The sequence below is a fragment of the Vitis vinifera genome, chromosome 4 (genome assembly GCF_030704535.1).
Source record: "Vitis vinifera cultivar Pinot Noir 40024 chromosome 4, ASM3070453v1".
NCBI classification, from domain to species: domain Eukaryota; kingdom Viridiplantae; phylum Streptophyta; class Magnoliopsida; order Vitales; family Vitaceae; genus Vitis; species Vitis vinifera.
The window spans coordinates 19,779,047-19,801,161 of record NC_081808.1 but is presented as its reverse complement, the minus strand read 5'-3'; the positions used below and the strand labels follow the sequence as shown (position 1 = coordinate 19,801,161).

At 39.5% G+C, this 22,115-nt stretch overlaps 2 protein-coding genes across 2 annotated transcripts; one reads left to right on the top strand and one right to left on the bottom strand.

Moving 5' to 3' along the window:
* The first annotated feature begins 64 nt into the window (after positions 1-64).
* On the top strand, positions 65-1,120 carry LOC100249590 (uncharacterized). The gene has a single exon (XM_002266832.5). The coding sequence runs from the start codon at positions 207-209 to the stop codon at positions 1,017-1,019; it is 813 nt and encodes a 270-aa protein (XP_002266868.1). The 5' UTR covers positions 65-206; the 3' UTR covers positions 1,020-1,120.
* LOC100265014 (vacuolar sorting protein 39) lies at positions 1,082-19,234 on the bottom strand. Its single transcript, XM_002267478.5, has 12 exons — positions 18,581-19,234; positions 17,428-17,639; positions 16,326-16,457; positions 16,082-16,225; positions 14,955-15,067; positions 13,961-14,396; positions 13,540-13,869; positions 12,389-12,610; positions 11,954-12,196; positions 10,760-11,212; positions 2,143-2,241; positions 1,082-1,717 (listed from the first exon to the last, which is right to left on the bottom strand). Exons 1-12 carry the CDS (start codon positions 19,014-19,016, stop codon positions 1,517-1,519), a joined length of 3,021 nt encoding a protein of 1,006 aa, XP_002267514.1. The 5' UTR covers positions 19,017-19,234; the 3' UTR covers positions 1,082-1,516.
* Between the last annotated feature and the right edge of the window lie 2,881 nt (positions 19,235-22,115).

Below are 22,115 nucleotides of genomic sequence, written 5' to 3'. Positions count from 1 at the left end.
GTGGTCTTACATCCATTATTTGCTTTAATTAATCCTAAATCAAAATGATTGAAGAATATTTTTTAAAAATAAATTATATTTCATTATTTCGAATTAACGGCCTTTTAGTCAAACAACCCTAAGTACAACTCACTACGACCTCAAGCACAACCTCTGCAAACTTTCAGACCTGCGCCGCTCCGGTGATCCGAACGTCGCCCTTCAAGATGGTCGCTGGAGAAAGCGACGAAGACGAAACTGATCCCATGAAAGTCCTTCTACCGGATGAACCAGAGGTTGAGAAAAGATTGACTAGTGCAGATGAGGATGCCCAAAAGCAGCGACTGCAGGACAACCACATCCATTCTATCGATACAACGGTGGTGATCAGGCAGCTCCCCTCCCAAGGTCTCTCCTTCCAGCTCTGGCCTGCAGCCACCACCCTTGTCACCCTCCTTGATCAGCTCCGTTCTCACCCCACCAACAGCCCACTCTCTCCCATCCTCTCCGCCTTATCCAACGGTCAAGATCATCGCCCTCTCCGCATCCTCGAACTCGGATCCGGCACTGGCCTTGTCGGCATTGTCGCCGCCGCCACACTCAGCGCTAATGTCACCGTCACCGATCTCCCTCACGTGATCCCCAACCTCCAATTCAACGTCCAGATGAACTCCCACATTTGGGGCCCGCATGGTGGAACTGTTGAGGTGGCACCACTCAGGTGGGGAGAAGCTGATGACGTGGAGCTGATTGGGCGAGAATTTGACCTGATACTGGCGTCAGATGTCGTGTATCATGATCATTTGTATGACCCCCTTCTCCAAACCCTACGCATGTTGATGGGGTTGGAGGGTGCTGACAACAAGAAAATGATGTTTGTGATGGCTCATTTGAGGAGGTGGAAGAAGGAGTCCGCTTTCTTCAGAAAGGCCAAGAAGCTTTTTCAAGTTGAGACGTTACACGTGGATCGCCCTACCCAGGGATCTAGGGTCGGAGTTGTCACTTACAGTTTTAGAGGGAAATCTCAGAATTTTGAATGATACCTCGCAATTCTACTGATGAATGCAGAATTGCCAATGCCTTTTTCCTCTTCCATGGGAAATTTGTTGAAGAAATTCAGTTGCTTTATTATGGATTTTTAGTCGTCTTGGTAGTTACAAGCATAATACAAAATATAGCCTGGAGACTATAAAATTTTAATATCAAGAGGCTGACTCTTAAATTTCAAACTCTCTTTACAAAAGCAGCCTCACAAAAAAAATCTCTCCTGAAAATGCAAACATTACATTCCAATAATCTAACAAACAACAAGTGCTCCCTTTTTATAAGTTCATTGTTGCAAGTCTTCCACTACAAGGTAGTGTTAACTTGCATGCCAAAGGAAGAGGAAAGCCCGGTAGTAACAAACGACAATGCCGTAAAGCCAACTCAAGCGTCTCCAGGGACAACTTCTACAGTTCAAATTCATGCACAAAAATCATCACTTGCCATGCTTAAAGTGGAAAGGACATTTGTTTACTTCCGTATGAATTGAAATTTAACGCTTTCTCAGTGGAGAGCTTTTAACCACAGCCTTCATACTCTGTGAGTCTCTAAAGCAAACGAAATGCACCAGTGTCTTCCCATTGGGGTAGACAGCGAAAACACTTGTCCCTATCTTCTTGTTGCAGAGAGAGCACATACTGTCACTGCTGATCCTCACAACCGTTTTCCTCTGGTTGTGGAGTTCATCCTTTACCTGTTTTACAAAATTAGTTGTTCAGAGAAGAATACAATGAGTCTTATCTCGAGGTTCACTGCAGCATGTACATTTTGCCTTCATGCATACTGACTTGATCTATAGTAAATATAGAACACCTCAAAGACTTCATCACAATGTTGTTAGAAGTTTTAAGGAAAATGTTTGCACAGGCTGAGAGGTTTGAATATGCACTTTGCAGATTCATTTGTATATGAGATACAAAAAGCTATGATCCTAAAAACCAGATCAGCTTTCGTTACAAAATATACTAGCTGGAGCAAATTAAGTGGTAATTCCACAATTTGCATGTGCTTTTATGTCCTTATGCCAATGGAAGAATCTACTTGCAATCACATAATGTTGTGTAAGGTCATTTCAGCACATGGCCCTAATTTAACTTCTATACATAAATACACACATACCTGCAAATTCTCACTCTGTCTAAGACTCTTGATCACTGATAGATTCCTGTATGCTTCACTGGATTTCCTCAGGAGGGGCCCAAGAAATGGAAGCAAGTTCTGCAGATTCATGATAAAAACATGGAGCTTAAATTAAAACTGTAAGGCCTAAGAAATCAGATTTAATTAACTTAATGATGTTGATGAATTATATAATATTTTAGAACAGAAATAGGAGGTTTTTACTTCTCCAAAGTATTCATCAAGTCACACATTGCGACTTCCATGGATTATGATAGGTATCTAACGGAGAAATATTATTGAATTTCAAGAATTTCAAGAAAAAGGAGCAAACTGATACGAAGATAACTATTCGAGAGGCTATCACTCTCCCACCAGACTCACAAAACAGTCAGCTGTCAACTAATTTCATCTTTTTCCTATTTAAGCTATTCTAGCCTGTACCAAGATTGTTACACAGCCTATACTAAGACTGTTACAACTAACTGCCAGATGGCAGTACACTTCTGTTCCCTTTTCTGGAATAGGAGGCCTATCAGATTATCAAATAAGAATGCTACATAGTTGATGACCTCATCAAATGCCTTGTGTGATCTCATTGTATAAAATACCCGAAGGTTGAATGGTATATCTTGCTCCTGCAAAATAAAGAACACAGTGACAGGAGAAATTATCACTACACAAACTATGCTTTTTGGGACCTCTGGGTTAAACTGAATTTTTTATACATCACCCCTATCAATACCCATGGAAAACTGATTAATTGTTCTGATTGCTTGCAGGAGACGAGCATGCCCACATGCAACAAGAAACTCAAAAAAAGAAAACGCTAAGCAAAAAGGATTTAGATAAGCCAAAATGGTGCCCCTACAGGATACCAGGTAGAGTTATGGCAGCAATTATGGCCTCACAGAGTCCACCGTACCAGAGAAATTTATTGCAAATTGACCAAATCCAGGCAAGTTTGAACAGAGTGAAATCTGTATAGGTTACTTATTAATAAATGAGTACCATAAATTAAATGCCATATACAATGCTAATTATGATAGACGGGAAGAAGCACTATTTCAGAAAATAGTTCTAGATTACACTGTCAGCCATCCACCCTCTTTCACCGTAGCTTTGCCTCACTTCATTTATAAATTTTATAATTATCTGACTGAACTCACCGGCCATATGTTGAGGGATATACCAAGAGAAAATTTCCAGCCCAATAGTATATAATCATTTGAAACTTAAAGAAAATAGAAAATTTCCAGCTCGATGGTATAGAATCATTTGAAAAGAAAATCTGAATGCTTTTGAGGCTTAATCCTTCAGACTCACCTCAAAGCAATACTCAAGGAAAAGGCCAGAAGGCAGAACCTAAAACTTAAAATCTCCACCCTTATCATATGCTCAGTCGTAAAATGTGAAACAACCATGCAATACACATTTCAACCTTGTGGGACCATCCTACTTCTGAAAATTGTCTCTCATACAAACACAAAGTAAGACAGCAATTAACAAAAACTTTAAACTTCTTCATTTTGTTAAACTTTCATAGTTTCCTTTTAACTCTCATCAATTATTTTGTTTGACACACTTGTAGTTTTTTTTTTTTTGATAAATAAACGCACAAGGATATATTAGATAAAGAGTGCTTGAAAGGCGACCCAAAACATACAGGGAGTATACAAGCATCACCTAAAAAATAGGAAACAAAAGGGACAAACACTCACCGGCCCTCAACAAGAACCCAACCAGTCTACAAAGTTAAACAAAGTTAAGGGGCCTACAACTATAGAAGATTTGGCCCAGGAAAAGAGATTACAAACAAAGGAATTTTTCAATCTTTGAATCGACAAGACCTCATTATAAAAAACTATCCTATTTCTTTCCTTCCAAACCATCCAAAATAAGCAAAGAGGAGCTGCCCGCCAAACCCTTCTATGCTTCTTGTCCTTAAAGGAAGCATACCAACCTAAAAGAGTGTCTCTAACCGTAAACGGAAGGACCCAATTAACACCAAATAAAGAAAACACTAGATCCCACAAAACCTTCGCCTTAGAACAATGAACAAGGATGTGATTTATCGTCTCCTCTTCAGCACAACACAAGGAACATCTATTAGCTAAAGTCCAGCCCCTCCTCTTGAGTTGATCTTGAGTAAGAACCTTCTCCCATGAAGCTTCCCAAGCAAAAAAACCCACCTTTGTAGGAACATACGGACTCCAAATAATGCTCCACAGAAACGAGACTGCACAGCTATGATCAAGAGAATTATAAAGGGACTTTACAGTGAAAATCTCATTTTTCGTCTCTTTCCACACCATCCTATCCTCCACATCAGCATTCAGCCTCTTTCCTTGAATGGTCGAAAGGAATCTCTCCACCTCCTCCACCTCCCAATCATTGAAAGGTCTAAGGAAGCAGGGAGTCCACCCTCTCTCTTCCCCTATGGAATCCTAACAGTCCGCTACCCATGCATATTTAGAAACCACTAAATCAAACAAGGAGGGAAAGGCCTCGCAAAGGGACATGTTCCCGCACCAAATATCTTTCCAAAACCTCACCCTTTTACCATCCCCCACCGAGAATGAAACATTGTTGAGTAGCAACAAACCTTTCTTACTGATTTCCTTCCAAAGCCCCACCCCATAGCCCTCCCTAACCCCGCGAGTACTCCACCCTCCTCTTTCAACCCCAAACTTCGTACTAATTATAAGCTTCCAATAGGAATCCCTTTCAACCGCAAAACGCCAACTCCATTTGCACAAGAGGGCCCTATTGAGAGTAGAAAGATTTCTAATCCCCAATCCACCCTTCTTTTTATGAGAGCAAACAACAACTCACTTTACAAGATGGGGCCTCTTCTCCAACGCTCCCCTTCCCCAAAGAAAATCCCTTTGAATTTTCTCAAGTCTTAATTTAACCACTCTTGGCATACGTAATAAGGACATAAGGTAGGTTGGCATGCATGCCAAAGTGCTCCGAATGAGAGTGATTCTTCCACCCTTAGAAATGAACTACCTCTTCCACAAGGCAAGTCTCTTCTGCATCCTCTTTTCCACTCCGTCCCAAACCATCACCGACTTATGCGAAGCACCCAAAGGGAGCCCCAAATAAGTGGAAGGGAGAGATCCCACTTTGTAGCCAAGCTCAACAACCAATAACTCAGCATTCTCCACTCTACCCACCGGCAAAATTTCACCTTTGTTCAAATTAATACACGGACCAGAAATGGCTTCAAACCACAGTAATAACCAACTTAAAAAACCTAATTGCTCTTAGGAATCCTCACAAAAAACCAGCATATCATTAGCGAACAGCAGGTGCGAAACTTGGATCACAATGCCTTCCCTTCCCCTTATTTTGAAGCCTGACAGAAAACCCCCTCTCAGTGCTCTGTTAATAAGGCTACTTAAAGTCTCCATTCCTAAAACAAAAAGGTAAGGGGAGAGGGGGTCTCCTTGCCTTAAACCCCTAGTGTTTCGAAAAAAACCAGTTGGAGAACCGTTAACCAAAACAGAAAACGAGGCAGTGGATATGCACCATCTAATCCACCCAGCCCATTTCTCCCCAAAACCCATTTTTTGCAGCACTGATAGCAAAAAATCCCAATTAATATGATCATAGGCCTTCTCTAAATCCAATTTACACAATACCCCACTTTCCTTTTTTTTCAGCAAGGAGTCTATGACCTCATTGGCTATTAACGCAGCATCGAGAATTTGCCTACCTTCAACAAAGGCAATTTGGGTTGAAGACACCACCTTTCTCACTACCTTTTTCAATCTATTAGTTAAGACCTTTGCAAGCAGCTTGGAAAGACCTCCTACCAAACTGATGGGTCTAAAATCGCTCAAATCTTCACCCCCGCCCTTTTTTGGGATTAAAACTAGGAAGATGGTGTTCAGGCTTCTAACAAATTTTCCTCTCTCAAAAAAATCTTTGAAAAAACCCATAATCTCATCTTTGACGAAATCCCAGCAGAATTGCCAGAATGCAAGGGAAAACCCATCCGGACCAGGGACCTTGTCCCCATTCAGTTCTGAAAGAGCCGAAGACACCTCTTCCACAGAAAACATGTCCAACATGGCTGCCTCCTCAACCCCAATACTGTCAAACTCAAGACTGTTCAAAGAAGAGCGCCAACCACCTGGATCCGATAATAGATTCTAATAGGCCCTCACCACTTCCCTTTGAATATCATGATCTTTTGACCACCAGGTGCCGTTAACTTTAATTTTTTTCAAGCAATTCCTCCTTCTATTAGAATTTGCCATCTTGTGAAAAATCCCGTGTTTTTATCGCCTTCTTTCAACCAAGTTTCTCTTGATTTTTGTCTCCACGAAATCTCCTCCATAAGCGCCCATTTCTAGAAATCCTCCCTAGCCTCATTTCTCGCTTCTAACTCCTGCTCGTTTAAAACTCTTAGCCGCTTCTAATTATCCCAGTAAGACACTTTGTCCAGAGCCAACCTTTTGTTCACCCCTACTTTACCAAACACTTCCGAGTTCCAATCCTTCAACTTAATTTTTAAAGCCTTTAATTTTTCTGTCAGTATAAAACTATAGGACCCGATATAGTTGAATCCTTACCACCAGCCCTTTAACAGCTCCTTAAACCCCTCCTCCTTCAACCACATATTCTCAAACCGAAACGGAATTGGACCTCTCCTCACCCCACCCCCATCTAACAAAATTGGGAAGTGATCAGACACCGGTCTTGGGAGAGAACACTGGATCGTCCCACTGAAATGGTTCTCTCAATCCTCCGATATCAGAAAGCTATCCAGTCTAGACCTGGAAAGACCATTCAGCCCTCCACTCCACGTGAACGACCCCCCATGGAGAGGCAAATATCTTAAAGCCAACTCCTCAATCACCTTCGAAATCTTCTCATGGATCCAGTCAATCTTCCTTCTCTACTACGCTCGCTAGGAAATTTGACCACGTTAAAATCCCCACCAATACACCAAGGATCAGACCACAACCCTCGAATGGCACCTAACTCTTCCCAAAACAACTCTCTGTACTGTTTCATGGTAGGTTCGTACACTCCCGTAAAGGTCCACAAGAAGCCATCCTCGCAATTTTTAAAACGACACAAAATTGAGAAAAGACCCACCTCCATACCTACTAACTCCAAAACACTACCACCCCACCAGCAGCCCCCCTTGCACCCATAGCACCCCAGCCTAAGAATCTTCCCACTCCAAGACTCTGAACAATCCCCCTTGGACATATCTTGAATTTTGGTCTCCTGCAGACACACCAAATCCGCTCTTTGCAACCTGATCAAAGCCTTAATAACCTTCCTTTTAACCCTATCGTTGGCCCATCTTACATTCCAAGATAAAATCTTTATCTTCATCTAAGGTTCGAGATTCTATCCCCACCATCTCTAACCAGAGGTTTCTCCTTCCTCGCACCTTTATAATTGATGGAACACTCCAATTTTTTCAATTCACGATCAAACTTAGCGGATCTCGAAATATCCTTCTTAATATTCTGCTCTCTTCTTCTCTTGGTCCTTAGAAGCAGATTCAATATTTCGCCTTCAAAACCTTCCATCGAAAAACCCAGGAACTTACTGAACCTCGCCAAGCAGCTATCGTCCCACCGACATCCTTTTCCTTCTAGATCCTGCCCCCCCCCCCCCCCCCCCCCCTCCTTCACCACCCAAGGATTTCTCCCCCTTAGAGCCCAACTCTCCATTGCTGCCATCTGGCATAATAATGCTCAGAGGAAGCTACTCCTCTCCCTCAATCACAAAGACCAAACCAAACAAGGCCCCCTCCTTCTCCCCAGCCTAGTCAAACCCAGAAGAAAGAGTAGAAGAGAAGAGAGCTCCCAACCCCCCACAGAAAGCGAAGAATTTTCGACATACTTGGAAGCTTCAACGCGCAACGCTTCGTCAGTCATCGTCCCTCTTTTCACCACCTCAGAGACTTCCATCGGCATCGCGACTCTTGTCATGCCGACAATAGGGTCATCGTCTCCATTTATACCTCTCTCCATGCTTATCGTTTGTGCCCTAGGACGAGAGGCCGAAGGTTCTTCCCCTAGGACAAGAGGGTTGGTGTCTCCATATACGCCTCTCTCCAAGCTTAACGTTTGTGCCCTAGGACGAGAGGCCGAGGATCCTTCCCCAATTAAAACCCCTCCATCCACTGTGTCAAGGCCTTCAAGCCCACGACCCACGCCCTTCTCCCCTTCTCTGCAGCCCTTCACGACATAAGGGTCAATGGGCCTAGAGTCTTGGCCCATACCCTCTTGGATTTCTTTAAATGGGCCCTGGATCTCCCCACTTTCTTTAAAAGGGCCCTGAGTCACCCCATTTACTAACCCGTTAGGCCCAAAACAAGGGCCTTTTGGCCCAAAAACAGAGTTGTCCATCCTTTTAAAAGAAAACTCCCTACCCCCTTTCACACGTCCATCAACAGTGCCTACCCTACCCTCCACTGCAGTCCCTGCTTCAAAGTTCACAGCAGGAGGGAAGGAAGGAACACCTCTAGAAGATGACACGTCAAGCACTCCCTGTTGCATCCTCAACTACTCCACCTTCTCCCTTTGACTTCCACAGCAAAGAACACATGATGTTCCTCCATCTTCTTCTCCTTCCCTTGAGCCACCCTCCCTGCCGAAGCTTCCCGCTGGCACCACCTGCGTGAACCAAGGAGAGGATTCCCACCACAGTTGAAGGGAATAACATCCTGACCCCACAACAATGTGGATAGTGCTGGGAAACTCCTTGTCCACGCACTTCACAAGGATCCGAGCCCACTGCAACTCAGACGAAGAAAACGAGTTTTCATTCGCTACTACAAATCCTCCACACCCATCACCAATTCTTTTCAACACCTCCGTGCTCCACAAATGAAGGGGGAGCCCGACCACCCTTACCCAAACTTCGTTAGCACTGGAATCCTTGCAAAGACACCCCACCTTAGGGTTTCATCTATCCAAAATAATCACATTCTCCTTAAAGTTTCTTAAGCTTCTGGCTAAAACACATTCAGCCTCACTTGATGACTCAAAATCAAACAACAAGAAACCTCTGCTTATCACAGCAACCCTCAGATTCCCCTTTAAATCCCAATGTTGCAGCGCCCAACTCCTTACGTACTCCAACTCAGGAAAAGGAACTGAGTTAAGACCCCACCAGCCTACCAGACATTGTCTCAACTGAACTAACCTTCCACGCACTTCTCTTTCCCCCACCTCTAACCAAACTGATTGGCCTACCCTTCCCGGGCTTGTCTTAACAGCATCTGCATATGATTTCAGCTCCACCCCTTTCTCCCTTCACTAGACCTTCGAGCCCCCTTTCGCCCTCAACAAATCCTTTGGCCCTTTGGAAACCTGTAAGCAACCTGATGGGGCCACACCAAGACCTCTCAACCTCACAACCAATGAGTTCCAACCAAAAGACTGTCCCTTCCCCTCTGGAAAAATAATGCTATACTTTTTTGATTCAATATCACGAACTGAGCAGAGGATGAACCTTCCTGCCTCATTCAAGCGACGCTCCAACCTATACTTCCTATTCCCCTCCTCTCAGCCAATAGCCCAATCTCGATTATTAACCTCTCTACAACAAGCTTCTACTCCATCCAATAAGCACCGTAAACTAGCCTCCCCGAATCTAATCCAAGAGGAGACACCTTTGCTTCTCTCCCAAATGCAGCCTTTCAGCTTTCCTCCCAACTCCTCAACCAAAATCTCGAAGGATTTGGATTCCACCACAAAACAACTTCTTCCTCCCCTGGCAACACCAGCTTCACACCGTGTTCTCATCTCTCCAAGCTAACTACTCACAACAATGTTACATATTTGGCTTAATGAATGCTCTTTTATGACACACTTGAAGTTCATCAAAACTCATTAACCCTTTACCTAAAGTTAAGTCATTCAGTATTAGAGGTTCAATGAAAAGTGAGATTTAGAACCATTGACCTACAAATCAATTTCATTACAGAAACTTATTGCAATCCAAACATGTGGTGAATTGATAACCAAGAGCTCTAATGAGACATGTAGCTTCCTAAGCATTTAGCAGCTATTTGGAAATTTCTCAAAAGGTGAACCAGGTCAAGTCCGTGTGTTTTTAAGCTATTGGCTTGACAGAACCCAACTACAGGCTGGTTTCTACTTCGTCACCTTTTTTAGGCCTGAATTTCAAACAGGGCTGAGACTTTGTCTGGTAGTGAAGTAATTAGCAACCAAAGAAATTTACAACCACTAGCTGGACTTTTTGTTGTTTAACAGCCAATTAAACTTGCAAAATGGCTTGTGAAAATACAATGGTTCGCAAAAGGTTGAAGAAACACATTGAACAGAAGATATATTTAACCCTGTGACTTCAGGCTTTAACTTTTAGAGCATGTAACACATGGATTTCTGTTTCTATTTTCTCAATTCTTTTTTTTTTTCCTTTTAAATTTTGATTCAAAAGAAATTTTAAGGCAAAATCATAATTCCATTATTCTAAGATCTTGCACCCTTCTACAACATTTTATCTAATGATGAGATTAAGAGCTTTGCCTTCTCTTCTTTCCTTCCAAAACTATGATAAGCAAATAAAACTTTCAGACAGAATCAAATGAATTCTCTATTCATAAAATTGATACCTGCAATTTAGTTTCCCTCGGTAAGAGTTTGAGGGCCTGTGCTCCATGGATTCTATCCCACCTTCGGCTCAACAGATCAAGGACCTCATCAAGCATGATGCTAGAACCTCCTTCCTCACTAGGTTCATCTGCATCACCATCACTCCTCCCGCTATCAGTGCTGCTGAGACTAACTCGCATGTCTTCTGCACCCTCAATCTCAGCAATTTTCTTACCCAAGCGACCTCCTTTAGCTTTAACTGATGTTCCTGAACTGACCTTCGGAATGCTTGTATTCTGAGATGATACTAGACTAGTAATTCTCTTTTCAAAGTTCTTTGTTGTCCTTCGAGGGTTCAAATAGATTTGCAAAAGAGTGAGGTATATATTGCCAGAAGTTTTTCCTGAAGTTTGATGAAGTACGGACTCATATACACGATCACAATAGGACAGTGCCAGTTCAGGAACATGAAGCTACAAAAGTTAAAAATTGAATCAGAGACTCAAAAGTACCCTATTATCATCCTCTCTCTCTCTCTCTCTCTCTATATATATATATATATATATATATATACACATATGTATATGAAATTTATTTAACTGATACTGTAAAATATGATTTTTTTAATTATTGAATAAATAATTTAATGACATCTTTAATGATATCGTGAACCCATGACAATCTTTTTAACTATAACATGAATGTCAAAATGAATAATTGTCAAGGGTACATAGTATTAATACTATAATTTTATTAAAGATACACCTAATATAATCAACCAATGAGCCCAAAGGTCAATCAAACCTAGACACTACTGCAAATGACCTGACCCAAACCTAGACCTTGTGTCTGAACTTTTTTTTATCAGAGACCTTGCATCTAAATAGGAAAAAAGACCCAAAATAAACCTGGAAAATGTAGGATACTTGAAAGATATGGCTAAGAATTGTCAACTAGAATAAGAAGCAATGACAAAATGTAGCCCGTTCAATGGTCAATAATCCCATCCGGCATAATGAGATTTCCTATTTGAATACATCAAAGGGCTAAATCCAAATTTACTAACTGAAACAATGGTCAAATGTGTCACAGGGTGCCGAAATTTCCTTACACAAACCTTTTTCCCTCATTTCGTCTTGGCTTGTAAGTGGCATCACATTGATTAACCATCTTAGTCATAGGAGGAAAAAAGTTAGCTCAATGGCAAAGAGTACCTTATGGACATACAGAGATAAGGCAAACTCATGCAGGTTCATTTTGCCCAGCAAAATTGCACGCTCTTCATATAAAGCATCTGGGGGAAGACGCTTCAACAAACCCTCAGGGTTATAACCTGAGATACTTTCCAAAGCAGACAATAATTTCTTCCTTGTAGGGGAATAAGCTTTCTCGTCCCATTTCCCCTGAGCAGATAAATCTGCATGCCATTCAAGTACTTCCGATAGATAGATTTGCACCTACCAAACATAAAATTAATTAAGTAAAAGCAGTTCTGGATTAATAAAACATCAGCCTAACCACCGCCAACATCAACTATTTTTATTCCCAGGCAAACAGGGTTGGCAGCACATGGAAGAAAGGTTACTCAAATCAGAATTGCACATTCTTTTCAAGTTACTGAAAGAAATGTGAGAGAGAAGTTCCTTCACCATCTCATTCTGCAGATTTCCAGAGATCCCATGTTCATTCATGGCAAGCATAAGCTCTAAGTACATGGCTTGCATGTTTGGAGCATGCTGTTTTAAGTAAGAGTTGACCAAGTCCGCCGGAATATTTCCAGACAAAAAGAGATCAATAGTTTGTGATGGACAGCTTTCAAGAACAAGCATTGAGAACTCCAAGACAAGCATAGGTTCGGTTGCACACAGAGGCTGCATAAAAAAAAAGAAATATTTGGTTAAAAGGGATGAAATAATCCTCAAATTAGAAATCTAACTCTTCCCATGTTTTTTCTGGAAAAGTAACCTATTTTTGACATAAATACCCTTTTCTATTTTAAGTATTTACATGTGGGTTTTAAAAGAAAGGGTTATTTTTACAAGAAAATGATGAGGGCATTTTTGTTCAAATGATGTAAAAAAAGGGTGAGAGGTTAAATTTCAAAAATTGTGTTTTGAGAGGCCCTTTTAATCAAATAACCCTAAAAAAAATCTACCAAATCTCATTGGATCTTCAGGATATAATGGCTCTAGTCCAACTAAACTCAACTTAACAAGCCCGGTCCAACCCGTTAAGAAAATACCCAAATTTTCTAAAAACAAATCACCATATTCTAATGCAATTTCTAGACAGCTTGAACACCAGAAAACTCATATATTGCTTGGGTAAGGCATTAGAAAAACATAAGAAAAAATGTTTCTATATCTTTCAGACAGCTAAACTTCAGACATTACCACATTTCCTTAGTTATTTTATAGATAATAAATGTCACAGGTGAGAAATCAAGAGAAGAAATATTCAACTGCATATGGAGATGGAAGAAATCACTGCTACAATTCAAATTCCACAGAAAAGATTCTAATTCATAAGACCATAAGCTGAATTGAGCATAGGCTGGTGAAATAAATTTTGAAGGAAGATAACCCCCATCTGCAGTGTCCAATTAACCCTGCATTGGCATGCCCCACATAATTGATCAAATCATAGAAAACCACCATGGAACATTCCATACCTTAGAATGTAGATGACTTAGACTATCTAATGCTTCCATATCATTAACATTTTTAAAAATCTATAAATTTAATAAAAACTCTCAAACTGTAATCAAGACAAACAGCATCACACCACATGACAAACCAACCTTGAGATATTCAATTATCATTTCAGGCTTGAATTTTTGGCTTAGTTCAGCTTGTGGTTGGTCTGACTTTGAATCTTCTACCAATTGATGCAAAAGTTTGAGAGCATCATGATGCATTCCATTGCACTTGTAAAGTTCTAACAGAGCAGTGTGATGATTTCTTTTCTGAAGAATCTCTTCACATATTTTCATATCGCAATAGTTAAGACTTTTCAGTAATTCCAAAGCAGCTGAAGACTGTCCAGTAAGAAGCAGGGCTTGGAGTAGTGCTGTATCTAGTATTGCTGCTGTCTCCCTAGCACCTGAGCTGATGGCAATGTTAACACGCCCCTGATGGGCCAACTAAGTTATAAAAAGATCATGGAATAAAACTTTAATTATAGGTGTCGATAAGGCAACCAATGTACAGTCAGTGGTTTACCTTGTTTGATTTTTTAGACCTAGTTGAATCATAAGATGCAAAATTATCTCCAACAGCATCTAAAACAACCTCCTCCGTTCTCTCAGCAGTGGCTTTCTCAATTATATTGTATCTCTTCTTTTGCAAGAACTTGATAAGAGCCATGAGAGTGTTGTGGCTCATTTTCTTTGACTCAAGTACTGCATTTTCTTCAGATTCCAATAGCTGTGGAGGAGGTGAGGATTCCATATCATCTGAGACACCAGATGAACCTCTTGAGAGATGTGAAGCATCCCAAACATTCTCCATCAGCTTCTCAGGCTCAGGAAGCACAACTGATTTGGGAAGAACAATGGATGGATACAAAGAAAGCACATAGGTGATATCTACTTGAGATGCCAAAAACTGATCCATGGCCTCTTCATAGCTCCCATTTTCAAACAGATAGTGTGCATACCTATAATAATGTACATAAAGTCGTTTAAAAAGTTTATTCTAAAAAATGTATTTTCAGAATAATAAACTTGATTGATGCATAAATTGATGAATTGTAGGAAATCAACTAACTGGTCAAAGTAACTAAAAAATGTCATATAAATGTATAAATTATATGGTGCCTTGATCTATAAAATAGTGTCATTACAAGAATACCTATCAACTCAGTAAGAAACAGCACCAAATTGTGAGAAAAACGAAGAAAAATCATTAAGATGACTTGGTCTTGTGTAATGAAGATCTATAGATTCATCAATACAAGAGAAATTTGATTCAGGTTGAAAGTACCAAGAGATGAAGAGGAAACCAGAAAGGACATGGATGGTAATGAGAAACAACATGATGACAAAAACTTTAATGGAAGGTATAGCTTTACTGCTCTAGATGGAGCTAAATGGAAAAACAGGATTTATACAGTCAACTCCAAGGAGTTAGAAAGCTTCATTGGCTGAATTGAATGGAGTGCCGCCTAATAAGAAATAAGATAAATAAATAATAATCATATGAGGGTAATAATCACCTTATATGAATTGACCCCTCCTTTGCAGCTCGGAGGCTTGCATCTTCTGGTGGAAGCATTTTACACAAAGCCAAAGCTTCCTCAAAATCACCAGACGCTGTTAGTTGTACAATCTGCAGTGAAATTAGAAAATCGTTACTGTCATTTGCACAACTTATGGTTATTGTGTTATTTAGTTAGGGCATGCACTGTACAAAATTTCAAGAATTCATTGTGCCGGCTGTTGACACCATTAAGGAAATCTTCAGAAGGTAATAAACATTTAGCCTTCTTCTCTTCAGTTGAGGATCTTTATTTGTTTATTTATTTATTTTTTATAAGAATATTTAATTTTCAGTCATAGTGAGAGTTTTCACTCAAACACCAACAAATTCATCAATGTTCTATTTCAGTGTTGAGAAATAATAGGAAACCAAAAGAAAACTACAAATCTTGTTGCATGGACCCAACCCAAACTTAGTATGAGTTTCACAATTTTTCCTTCTTTATTATGTCAGCTTAGCAATCAAAGGAGCACATTTGAAAATACAGAAGCACACAGTGATGGCTCTGATTTATTTATATTGTTTTGGAACATTATTTTTTTCTATTATAACAAGCACAGAAGTGACAATAAAATTGGTCAAGATAGGCAAGGGCATTTCTTCAGTAGAGAACCATCTTCTCAATGACAAGCATGGATTAACAAAACACAGGATCAACTACACAAAACAACTGGTAATAGCTTTTCCACGATCTCAATCATCTCAATTTCTATCCCAACCTCATACCATAAACAACCTTAACCCAAAAACACATGAAGAGATCAAACATGAAAAAGTTAGGTGGGTTACAGTTGAAAGGACGTCAGTACAAACCTAGTACATACATAAACAAAAAACAGTAAAATCACAAAATATTTTTTTGAATGGCCGGAAAATCACAAAAAATAAAAAATGAAACACACACACACATATATATAGATGGATATATATAGTTTTGACCAAAATTTCAATGACAGAGAGATCTTGTCTTTAACCCCACCTGCCTAACTCATCCATCCGCTTCTCCAAGGGGTGGTCAGGTGGTGTACATACAAGATACAATCAGGTAAGCAGCATTAATCTTTAAAAAAAACCAAGAAATACCTGTGCTCCTAGAGGAACAGGGAATAGCCCATAAACAGAGTTGTCTACTGCAACAAGTATGGCATTGTTACTCTGGTGAAGATGACACATATTGCGGAGAACCACAGTTTGTATCAATGGATATGGAACTCGGAGGGACCGTATCTGAAAATATTTATAAAAAAAAAACTGCATAAATGGAAAATTTCTCAGACAAATACAAAAGAACCAGAAAATTTTCTTGGATAGTAAATGAGCAGGCTACCTCAACATGTCTCTGTAAGAGAGCTATTGCATATGGCTTCTGAATGACAACAACTTTAGGGGCCTCAGACCAACAAATCCTGCCCTCTTGAAGAAGCTTCCCATTTTGGTCCACAAAAACCCCAATGTTGTCCTAAAGAGCAGGGAACACAAATAAGGCAATACTTATATAAGAACTTGTAACTTAAGTAGCTGATTTTATGTTTCATTTATTTATTGCATTCCACAGGGTAGAAAGAATTAAATCAAACTTCTAAATAGCTTCAATATCAAGTGAATATACAGGTTAAAAAGATTGTTTGTAATCCTTATTATTGATGTTGCTATGAGGCTTACGAATTCTGAAGGCAGGGAGATTCTTTTCTGCTTATGATCACTTCTGTTTGTGTGTGCATGTCCATGGTGATGGACTGGTCTATTTGACTTCTATGTTCCCAAATCTCTCTTTTTCTGTCCCCCTCTTCAGCAGGGCTTGAAAAGTGGCTATGGGATATGCTTGATATGGAATTGGGTAAAATCAATTTATATTATTTTTAGGTAAAGGATGAAATATATGCTCCACATGTTTTATAAAATTGAAATAACCAACACCATTACATGTATAAAAATTTGTGGAGACTCCTCAGAGCCCTCAGATAGAACCGAGGATCCTACTTAATCTCTAGAGGATAATCACAGATAGCAAGTTTTTAGCATAACTAGTCTAACTACAAGTTGTGATAAGGACTGGCTGTACATATGCACAATAGGCATGATTAGCAAAATGAATAGCAGTTGGAGCTTAACCATCTGAGTGGAACAAAGTCATTTTAACTCAAAAATAGTTATCTTAGTGCATTGGTTATCTTTAATAGGCCATAAAAACTCCAGCAGAGTGCATCTGCAAATTACATATCTTTTTCAAGTGATGGTAAAAGCATGTCAGAGGCAATTCACTCTTTCTCCAGGGATTCAAAAAGTATATTTTTTTCTTCAAATCAATTACTAAAAATATATGGATGTGCATACATATGTTTGTAGAAATCTAATTCATTGAGTAGTGCTCAACTGCCTATCTTGGAAGATGACAAGTAAATGGCCAACAAAATAGAAGAAAAGAGTACCTTCCCAAGAAGAAGTTCTCCAGAAGGAAGGGAGACCACTAAAGGTGGGGCAATCCTCCCAGAAGGAAATATCTCAGACAATGCACCGTTTGTGGCATTCAATATCATATATTCTCTTCTAATCCCCAAACATATATTTTCACCACACCAAGACATTGACTTCACAAAATCTGGAACACCAAATTCTTTAACCTCCACAAATCCCCGGCCCCCTAAACAACATGGAAAAACCAAATCCAACAGATAATTACAAGATTATTGATGAATGCTTGGAAATGCCATCATTCTTTAGTCAATCACATAAATGCACAATAATGGAGTCAGATTCAGGAAAAAATTTCAGCACCAAGACCGAAATGTAAAGTGCATGGTGCCTATAACATCTGGAAATTCCGTAGATAAACTTGGAAAAAATATTCAACCACTGCTTTACTTGGTTGCTAAGAAATCATAGGAAACATAAAGATAACCAAATTTCTAATCCTAAATATTTCATTATTTGAGGCCTGAAAAATCAAAAACCTCCACTGACTAAGCATAATGCAATTGTTTAGCTTGGTTGATGGTTAAGACAAATGTTTTTAATTATATTTTGAAAGCAAAACAACAAAATGAAAATAATGAAATTAATTTTTTCTTTTTGTTTCCCAAGGCCTTGTTAAGGTGTAAGTCATCAGTTCAAATCCCCACAACAAATAGAGCTTTCAGAAACAAACCTTAAAGATGTAAAATGATCATGTTGAAAGCATTATTGACCCTTCATTTCAAATTAATACCACATGAATTTCATCCTCAGTCCTCGACCTTCCAGCATCTTCACCTTTCAGGTAGAGTTTCTAATTCTCAAATTTAAACCATTCAAACATCTTAACAGATAATATGGTTGCGATTCTAGTTTGGCAGAGGAAAAACAATAGGCTTGTTACATAGGGGCATCTACCTGTTCCTAATAACTGCCCCTTTCAGTTGGGATCAAGACACAGAGAGCATAAAGAAATTTTAAAAAACTTCAAAGCAGTTGAGGGCCCGACTTTGCCTCTCAAAGATACCAATTTTCATATTCTCAGAACCAAACAGACGGTAAATATAAACCCAAATCTCTGAAAGCAAAAAAATAAAAATAAAAATAAAAAACTCAAGTTTAAAAGATTACCATCGTGCCTGAAAATACAGACTCTCTTTTGCCTGGCAAAGGACAAGAACCCTCTCCGATCGTCCCACGAATACACATTAGCGCCTTTTGCCTTGGTGATCACGGCAATTGTCTCTAAATTGGGAAGCCGGTGAAATGCGATCGATTCCGAGAGCGACAAAAGAAGGTCTCTCGTACCCGAGACTTCCATTGCCACCAAGGGCTTCTTCGAGAACCCAGTCACGGTTCTCTCTAGTACATATGGTTCCTTTCGCAGCTCTAAGGCATTGGGATCGGAGGGCGGCGATCTGTCGAAGCTGAAGGATTCTGGACCGTAGATTCGGAGAGATCCGTCGCTGCATCCTAGGAAGAGCTTGGCCCCGTACGATTCGATGGTCTCGATCCTGGTCGGACAATTATTGAGGAGCTCGAAGGAATCATAGGCACTGTGTACCATTTTTCCGTTCCCTCTCTAACTACAAATGATCTCCGAGCTTTTATATCACAGTCTGGGAGTGTCAAGGGAGAAAGCGACGTCGTTTAGCATTTGTGTCCCTCGACGAGTACCTTCGGTTTATTAACGATAAGCCTATCCCGCCCAACGGCCAAAGGAACTTCGGGTGGGTCGCCAACGACTCACCCAAATGAGCCGATCAACATTGTGCAAGAAAATGAAATTTGGAATTTATATATTTTCTTATTCTTAATATATTTTATAAAATGTTTTTTGCAATTGCAAGATAGTTATTATCAATGTTTTTATAACTATATTGGTTACTAAATCAGAAAAATTACTAGTTAATGTTCATTAGTCGGATCGACGATTGAATCATAGTCGAATTGATGACGTTATAAATATATAATTTTTTGGACCCTGCATTTTTCACGATGCTTTCCCACTTAACGGGGAAACTTGTTTTTTTTATTTGTAAAAAAAATTATTTTTAAAAAATACTTGGAATTGCTTATTTTTATTTTATTTTTTTAAAGGGAAAACAAAATAAGGAAATAAAAAACCTCTTAGCGTGACTCTTAAAAGAAAAAATAGATCTGTGAAAACCGAGTTTGAGTCCAAGGGTCAAACTATCTATTAAAAAGGTACGATGACGAGCCATAATACCCTTCTAGGCCCCTAAAAAATGGGTTTCTACTAAATAAGGGTAAGACAGATATGACGATTAATAAGGAAACCAATAGATACCAAGGAATGGTCATACAATGAAAGCAAGTTATACATGAAGAATAAATAAATAAAATGGGAGTGAGAGCGTATCACAATAGCAAATAATAATATGTTATCATAGAAATAAGGTTAACTCAAGTATAAAATAATCACATGCATATCAAATAGCAAGGTAAAAATCAGACAATGTTCATTAAGCATAGTAGTTGATAATCAAATGAGAAAACTCATATGTAGTTTATTTTAGCATGAATTAATTCCATTATTTTGGAATTATGAAAATTCATTCATGTTTATTAAAAATTGAAAAAATTGGAAAATTATTTAAAAATCAAAGAAAATTTGTAAAAGTGCATGCCAGAAGAAAAATGGTAACAAGTTTATTGAAATCGGGATTTTCGGTGACCTAAAACACTAAGCAAGAGTGAAGAGTTATGAAATTAAAATTATTTGAAAACCAGGGTGGAATTAAAAAAAATTTAAAAAGGGGACTTTTGAAAATCAATGTTTGAAAACGTAGATAAAGAATTGAGAAGATAAGCGCGTGTGCTTTAGGGTTTTCATGGCAAAGGTTGCCATGCACGGTGAGCCCTTATGCATGTGGGAAGAGGACACATCAGAATTGTTGTTAAGTATCTCAAATTCAATGGTTGATTTGGGTTAAAACACTGTCAACATTTCCTAATAGGGGTTTCTCTGACACTGCATTGAGTCTACCTATTTCAGTTTCTGCAGCTTGAGGGTTGTCCTGTTTTTCAATCAACTTCCCAATATCAACAGTTTGCATCTGCTACAACTGAATCTACACATTAAAGGGTATCATCTATTCTAAAAAACTGAGGTGCTCCTACTCAGAACTTATGACTACCAACTTTGCCACTTGTGAAGATTCTCATACTACTATCAACTTGTCATTCACCGTTTGCTTGCATTATCTTCTGTGTCATTAGTGAATTACCAGCACCCGAAAATGAAGTAATGAACCGTCACTTTGAATGAGGGCCTAGGTTCTCAATGAATTGCGGCAGCTTGCTGCCTATTTACATCTGGCAGCACATAAGTAACCCATGCAGGACTTCGTTCCAAAGGCCCATTTGGAGTGTTAAAATAGACCTTATATTTGCTTCAATTATGATAGCAATGCCCTTACTAGGTAGTGCTCCTTAAGGAATCTGATTGGAAGATGAGTTGGCTTTATTTCCACTTGATGGCTCAAAACTTTCTCTGGGTTCGTTTGTTTTTTTTTTTTTTTCATATTTAGATGAGGAAAACAATGAATTATTCTCAGCACTTCATAATACAAATATTCGAAGCTTCATATCACATCAGCTTGGGTGCCCTTGGTTACTTGTCCTTGAGTAACTGGGGCATAGAGAGCATGGAGTGGTTAGGGAGTGAGACTAATCTTTAGCTGTTTGGAACAACCGCACTGCATCTGTTTCTTCAATTCTGAAGTAGAATCCTTGTTAAAGTTGTTTATTAGAGTTGTGGTAGCTTTCTCATCCTCATATCATGACACGAAGTCACCTCTAATGTGCTTCAGGAAAACCATGGGAGATAAAACCAAAACTTTGGCTTTAGAGAGGTCGGGCAACGAGAACACAAGTGCTGCCACCAAAGTGAGCACTTGAGATTCAACGAAAAGGCCTAGGAGTTGCGGGCTTTGAAAATGACACACCCAAAGGTGGCCATGCACTCCTATGCACAAGTGGGAATAAGGTGGGAAAAAGCTTAGTGGAGAAATGATATAGATAGGTTGGAGCTAGGGGACCCAAGTTGGGTGGTGTTCCAGGGGTGATTGGTGGGCATGATGATATGGGATAAGTTGACAGTGGTGGTTCTGGTGCTGGAGATAAGTTGAAGGTGGTGGGTATGGTGATAAGCTTAGTGGGTATGAAAGATGGGAAGATGGTGAGTTTGTCGAGTGTGAAGGTTGGGAAAATGGTTTGGCTTGAGATTTGGGTTTGATAGAGGGAGGCTTTGGATGTTGATACTATTACAACATGCACTGGTACTTTGCATGTTCAACGTGCTCTGAATTCTGATCTTCAATGTCCAGGTTGGGCAGTAGGGAATGATGAGATGACTTGTGAGTCCAAGCATCATTGAAGGAAACCAATCATCTTCTGAAGAACACAACAAGAAGATTGTTTAGATAGTTTATAGTGTTCCATCAAGACGGTTTCAGTTTCAGACAAAGGTGCAAATCTTCGTAAGAATCTACCGACATTGACGAGAATTTCTTGACCGAAATTCTTTATTATACCAAACTACTTAGCCTTTTTACGTAGTAACTCTAGTCAAGAAAAACTAGAAAAAGAGTCACTATGACTTTTGTAGTATTCCGGGTATCGTCCTCAAGAACTGGCTTAT